General features: G+C 37.7%; 1 protein-coding gene across 1 annotated transcript; it reads left to right on the forward strand.

The window, feature by feature from the left end:
* Positions 1-529: 529 nt before the first annotated feature.
* LOC122006546 (ubiquitin carboxyl-terminal hydrolase 17-like) lies at positions 530-7,289 on the forward strand. The gene is made up of 11 exons (XM_042562091.1): positions 530-1,058; positions 1,833-2,919; positions 3,070-3,158; positions 4,169-4,254; positions 4,345-4,507; positions 4,785-4,905; positions 5,003-5,160; positions 5,795-5,879; positions 5,976-6,188; positions 6,294-6,355; positions 6,426-7,289. Exons 1-11 carry the CDS (start codon positions 763-765, stop codon positions 7,108-7,110), a joined length of 3,045 nt encoding a protein of 1,014 aa, XP_042418025.1. The 5' UTR covers positions 530-762; the 3' UTR covers positions 7,111-7,289.
* Positions 7,290-7,398: the final 109 nt, after the last annotated feature.

The following is a 7,398-nucleotide window of genomic DNA, read 5'->3' on the forward strand; positions in this document are numbered from 1 at the left end:
TGGGCTCCAGCCCAGTGCAACTCAGCAAATAATCCAGTAATTTTAGTCCTCAACTTGATTATGATGACTTGGACTTTGCTAGGCTCAGCATTTTTAGCCCAGGGTAGTACAACTAGGTAAGCATCCCAACAATTTTAGGCTTCAATCTGGCTACACTGGGCTGAGCTTTACTGGGCTCAGCGTTTTTAGCCCAGGATAATTGTTCAACTTGGCTACGCCATTGTGGGTGAGAGAAGGGTAAATAGAAATAAATATATATTTTGAAAATTTTAAAAATTAAGTTGGTCTTTGAACAATTTCACAATTTTAAATACGTATTTGGTGTGTTGTTTTTTTTATATATATATAACGATACTCTTTAAAATTCAAAAATATTCTACAAATTAATTAATGCTGATAATAGATGATGCCGAACACCTTGTTGACTCGTACAAGTCAAACGAAATGCTTGACTAATTTCTCTGTTCTTACGATTTACGAATGCTATTTTTTAATTGAAATAGGTTTTGGTGGTACTACTTTTCTTTTTTTATATTTAGCAATAATCGATGGGGTTGTGGCTTTTAGTGGCCGATTTCGATCTCTCGTCGCCGGTGTCTGAATCCGGAGCGGAGTCAGCGTGGAGGTAGTAGAGGCGCCGGGAGTGAGGGGAGCAAGGAGGTCAGCGGGAATCGGGAGGTGGAAGCTCGAGGGAAGATCTATGCTCGCGGCGCCGGACGAGGATCACAGGAAGAGGGACCGGGGTGGTCCGGGCGCAGGAGCATGCCCTCCCTAGGGTTCGCCGTTGTTGCGCTCTTCCTTTGCCCGCTCTTGACGCTGCTGGCTCGGCGCAAGTGGCGGCGGGCCGAGGCGAGGCGGGCGGAGGTCATGCGGCTCGCGCTCCTCGCGGCGGAGGAGGCTGTGCAGGCGGAGGAGGAGTATTTGCGTGTGGTCCTTGGGCGCGGTGGGGTCATCCCGGCCGCGGAAGGCGGGGTTGCTGGGCCGAGAGGGGGAGTGTGTGCTGTATGCCACATCCCTACCACGATGAGGTGCTCTCGATGCAAAGCTGTGAGATACTGGTTTGTGGTCTTCTACTCTGTCAATTTCAGAAATTATTGGAGTTTTGTGGGATTTTTGCTGAGTTATGCTTCCTTTTACTGCGCGATTATGGGATTTGTTTTGAACTTAAGGATCTGATCTATCTCTAGGTTTATTTGATGTATTGTTTTTACAATGGAAGAAGAAAATATAGCTGTGTGGCTTCACATCGAAGGTGTTTGGGAATGGGGACCTAGTTGTGAAGAGTTAGGATTTCGTATCAAACTTGGGGATATAAATATAGGTAATATGTATAAGGATAAAGGGACTACCTTTGGAGATAATGTTAATAATTTTTTTCCTCTCAATCAAGAAAAGGTTTTTCTTGTTTCTTGACGCACTAATTACTGATCCGCAAAAGACAATGAGGTGGCAAACTCAAGCATCGCCTTATTGTGGACTTTTGAGAATCATGATACCAATGAGTGGTGCTATAGTGGGCTCAACCCTAACAGATTGTTTGTTTCCATTGAAACGTGACACATAAAAATCTTGCCATCTCAAATTATATTCTTGTGGCATATACTTGAAAGGATTCAGATTTGAGTCTCATTAACTATACATGTTTAAATTGCTAAGCTCTTTATATACTTCTCTATACTGCTTATGGAATTTACTCCACTACACATTATCAGCTTTTCTTTTTTATTTATTTTAGAACATCTATCCACATAAGCTTCAGCATGTCTTGATCTTTCTTCTGATCAAAGTCATTTAGCACTTGGTATTTGCTTGTTTCTGCTTTGTAATTGCAGCACAAGAAAATGCCAGATAATCCATTGGAGACAAGGACATGAGAATAGTTGTGGTCGCCCACGTATTGATGATAGTTTTGGTGCCCAAGTTGGTATCACACCATTGAATGGGTTAACAGGTGATGGATCTGATTTGTATAATGATTATCCATACATTGAAGGAAATTACCAGACGTTAGTAATGACATCCAGCAAGAAGCTATCATCTAAGTCAAGCTACTCGTCTGAAGCTTTTAGTGATGATGAATTCTTGGACTCATCTGGAACAGAAAGCGCGTCTGATTCATCTGATTCTTCATCATCGAGCTATGTGGTGCTCTCTGGCCCTGTTAAACCATTAGATGACTTTTCTTCTGTTGTTTGTGCCAGTGTACACCACAAATCTGGAAGTGAAATTGAATCATCTTCTAACGGTTCACATGATACTTTGTCTTCTAATGTCTCACATGATAAAGTAAGAACAGAAGTTGAGCGCAAAGTACCTTTATTTGAGGCTAAAAGTGCTGAATATACCCCTTCAAACTCAAAGCTTACAGATTCTGAAAGCTGTTTAAATCATTCAAATATAACTCAAAGTTCCGCTCTTGTTAATGCAACAGATTCCACAACATTCACAGAGAGAGAGCACAATATCTTGGATGCCGATTCACATGTGACTGTTTCCAACGAGCTTTCTGATGAGGCTATATGCTCTGAAAGAAAGTCAAGGAATGAAATGCTTTCTTTACGATCTTTGTCAGGAGTGGCCCAAACTGTCTATACAAGCTCTACAACTTCTATAAATGAATCAGGTCTTTCTTATGGTTCAAAAAGTCACAGTGCGCAGCTAGTTAAGTCTAAAAGTTTGATGTCTCTATCACCAGCCTATGTTACACAAGCATCTCCTGCTGGACACTTCAAAACAGACTATGCATCTAGAAAAGAGGATAACCATCCTAAAGCTCCTGTGAGATTTCATCACAATGTAGGATCTCGTTCGAGTGACATTAAAACATCTGTTCAAAGAGTTGTTCAACAGTTAAAGCTTTCAAAGATCTCAAAGCAACATACATCTAGTTTCAACAATGATTCTTCCAAAAGACTGAAGGTTTGAATTAATAATAATAATAATAATAATAATTATTATTATTATTGTTATTATTATTATTATTTATTTTGGCAGTAAATGAAGTTATGGATGGGATCACATTTTTTTAGGTATTTTGAGATAGTGACATTTTTTCCTTTTGTTTTTCAGATGCTTTTCCCATTTGAGTACTTTGTCAAATTGTACAATTTTGACAAAGTGGTTCTACGTCCTAGTGGTCTAATAAACTGCCACAACTGGTAACAATTGTTTGAACCTTGTTTAATTTTTTTCTTGGTGACTATTGTTTGAAAGCATCCTTATTTAATATTTTTTAGTAGCTGTTGTTTGACAGCATCCTTATTTAATATTTTTTGGCTCACAAGGTTGAGCATGTGTCTTTTGAAGTTTTGAATCTATTTTCCTCCTCTACATGAGATCCTTGCCAAAATGGTTCTCTTGAGATTTTTCATTTTTTTATTCTCATACTTGCCAATAAAGATTGATGATTATTTCATTTAATTATTAGTCATTGACCAGTTATTTACATGATTTTATGAATAATAATTGATGATGCTCTTTGTTCTCTCTTCAATTTTGTTGACTAACAATTTAATTTTGAGATTGTTTATAAGCCTAAGGCTCTATTTAACTGGAGGGAATGGAGAGGAGAAGAGATGAGAAGGTCTCTTCCTAGCTTCATTTACTGTGCAGAGAGAGCAGAGAGGAGAGGTGGTTGCAAAGAGGATTAATTGACTAAATCACTAAAATACATCAAAGTTAGGTGTATTATTAGGTAAATTTAATTGAAAACAAAAGGGTATACAGGTGATTTTACTTTTTCCCTCTTCCCCCCTATCTGTCCTCTCTGAGAGGAGTTTAGTATAACAAATCATGCCACAGAATCCAACTCTCTTACTCCCTGTTGGCTAAATCATCGAGATAAATAGTAGAGCATCCGTACACTCTGCTTCTCCCCTGATGAAAAGCTGTGAACTTTTGAATTTCCACTTTTTCACTGAAGGCCCAAATTCTATTGTGCTTGAAACCTTCTGTAAGCCAGTCTGTTAAGTTTCAGGTTAAGTTCTGAAACTGTTACCTTAAAAATATCACAAAGAGAATAATAATGGCTCAATACACGTTGATTCTTTTTAGCTGTAACAAGATGTATCTGTAACAAAATACATTATGTATAACACATTTCCTCACTTATTGTACTGTCTTTTTAAGATCCGCTTTAAATATGTTCTAAATCATTCCTTTTCTGCAGCTGTTATGTGAATGTTGTGCTCCAGTGTTTGGCTTTTACTACGCCACTTGCTGCTTATCTTCTTGAAGGAGTCCATTCAAAATCATGCATGTGTCATCCACTGGTTACATCGTCATTTTTTTTGCTGTGTGCTGCCCAAGCTTTTTTACTAATGTTTGAAAACTCTTAAATAACAGGCCCCAAGCGAGGATGGTGCTTCACATGTGAACTAGAAAATCTTCTTATGAATGTAGAGGCAGGAAATTCTCCCTTATCTCCTGCTGGCATACTTTCTCACATACACAAAATTGGTAGTCATCTTGGTCTTGGAAGAGAAGAAGATGCCCATGAATTTTTGAGGTGATATGTTATAAATCATATTTAACTGGAGTTTAGTATTTAAAATTATTAATATTATAAAACTATGAAGCATGTTTAAATGCTACCTTATCAGCTCTGAATGTCTGAGACAGTATGTTTATCTGTAACTGATGCTTGAGAATTAAGAGAGGAGAAAGTTTTTTTTGTTGGTAGGTTGAAAAATATAAGCTCTTATTTTCAGAAAATGGTTATGTATTCATTATTTTGTTACAGCTCACGTGTGTATATCTATATACTCATTTTCGTCCTTTTACAGATATGTCATTGATGCAATGGAATCTGTTTGCCTTAAGGAAGCTGGCTTACACTCTGTTGATGGGTGGACTGAAGAAACTACCTTCATACAACTAACTTTTGGTGGTTACCTACTCTCAAAGGTTTTGATTTTGATGCCTAATTTGTTTTCCAATGCTATAGTGTTTTCCAGTCATTTTATGATTTAAAATTTTAATTGAAAATTCTTGGAAATTACAGATAGAGTGTCTGAAGTGCCGCAATAGATCTGAGCGTTTTGAAAGAATGATGGATCTTACATTAGATATAGAAGGAAATGTTGGAACACTTGAAGAAGCTCTCAGAAAATTTACGATGACTGAGGTTTTGGATGGAGAGAATAGATATCATTGCCCAAGGTGAGTGTTATACAAGTGCTTGATAGTTAACCATTTTAGACTGTTATACCTTCAGAGTTATTATGCCCACATGTTATATAGGCGGAACACTTATCTGGAGTGGGAAAATCTTTATTAAGCATGTTGTCTTAAAGCATAAATTGATTGAATTTCTGTCGCTAAAAATGTAGCTATTCTCTCATCTTTCTGAGAATTGGAAAATCATCTGATTCAAATTTTTCTGTCAATGATCATCCTTGTGTAAAACCTGAACCCTAATTGAAAATTTCCTCCTTATAAAACCTGGACTCTAATTGAAATTTCCTCCTTATCTTAATGAATCTTTTCGACTATTTTCTCCTGTGCAATGTTTTTTCTTTCTATAACCTGTTATTGATGATTCCTCACTTCACAATAAAGTTTCAAGTCTGTTATCTTTACTCGGTGAATCTATTATCATTTTCAAGAAGCAAAACACATTTATATGGTATTGTGAGCAACTAAGATGATGGAATGTTTAGATGTGCTATTCTCAATCATTGTGTCTGTCTTTTAATTCACCCTTCATGTGATGTAACATCCTAAGAATGAGCTTTTTACTGATTATTTTTAGTCATGAATTGATCCCATGTGATTGTACACTTGTTTACCTCAGTTGCAAATCGTATGAGCGAGCGAAAAAGAAATTGGCAATAGTTGATGCCCCTAATATCCTTACAATTGCCTTGAAACGGTTTCAGGTAATTCTTGCGAGAAACAATGGTGTATAATTTGTTTTTCCTTGAATATAGTAATGCAATTGGTTTGTTTACATGTATCTATCTATCCTGATACAGTCTGGTAAATTTGGTAAGCTCAATAAAGCTGTTCGTTTTCCTGAATACCTGGATTTAGCTCCTTATATGCGCGAAACAACTGATAAATCTTTGGGGTACAAGCTTTATTCTGTGGTGGTTCACTTGGATGTTATGAATGCTGCTTTTTCTGGCCACTATGTGTGTTATGTGAAGAATATACAAGGGAAATGGTTTAAGACGGATGATGCTGTGGTAAGTTTGAATAGGTTTAATATATAATAGTACTGTATTTGTTAGTCGCCTTGCCAACATTTACCATGTGTACAACTGAACATGGAAACATGATCACATGTGCAGGTAAAATCCGTGGAGCTTGAACAAGTCATGTCAAAAAATGCATACATGCTTTTATATGCAAGGTAAATGTTTAGATGGCCATGTGCTTAATTTTTTTCACAATGTGATTTAGTAACGTTTTCCTCATGATAGATGTTCACCGCATCGTCCAAGCTTGACAAGTAAGACCTTGTCCCTAGACCAAGTATTGACTAAGAGGAGCAAGTCAAGAGAAGCTTGTTCTTCTGGTTATGACACAGAAGAAACAAGTTATAACCCCATAACCACGACGCCTAATCAACACCATGATGAACCAAATCAGATGGTTGATTATGGTTTCAGCCTTAAACCTTGTAATTCCATTGATGGAATGTTTCATTTCCCAGACAGAGATTCTTCGAGTGACAGTTCTTCCCTATTCAGCTGCTCAGATGAGGCTTCCTGCAGTACAGGGAGCACGCGAAACTCAACAAGCACTGAAGAGTTCTCAGACTTCATATTTGGGAACTTGGATCAACAAGCTCGGCAGAGTCCTTCGAGATTCTCAGATTTCTCGGACAGCAGTGGAGGCTCCCCCTTGTACTCAACCCACTCATATGCAGCGGCAAATCAGAATGTAGATAGTGTTGCAGCTGATAGGATATGGGATGATGGCAGAGAGCAGTGTCTGGATGAGGGAGCATCTTCCTTTTTGTATTCCCACACTATTAATCATAGTAAACTAACAGGACGTAGGAGTAGAGAGACTGATGTGATTATCCAAACTAAACTAAAGTCCAGTGTATTGAGAAGAAGCTCTACCCTTTGGGGAAGAACATCTGATTCTTCTTATCGATAAATCTCAGCTGTATATGTGTAGGTAGAGTAGGTTGTATTAATCTATTATAATTTTGCTTATTGTGGAGTCTATTCCATCCTCTGTATACCTTGCTAAAATAAGGAGGGGCAAACAAAATATTCATTTCATGAGAATTCTGAGACTTGTTTATGAAATCACACAGTTTATTATTCTTTTCATGATCCGTGGTGCTGTGCCTCTCCTAATGGGCTGCATTTTGCTGTTCTTCTTGTCCTGTGTGCAATTTTGAATCTCACTCTGCTCTTGCTCAGCACCTGCAATCATGAA

This window comes from Zingiber officinale, chromosome 7B (genome assembly GCF_018446385.1).
Source record: "Zingiber officinale cultivar Zhangliang chromosome 7B, Zo_v1.1, whole genome shotgun sequence".
Lineage (NCBI taxonomy): Eukaryota > Viridiplantae > Streptophyta > Magnoliopsida > Zingiberales > Zingiberaceae > Zingiber > Zingiber officinale.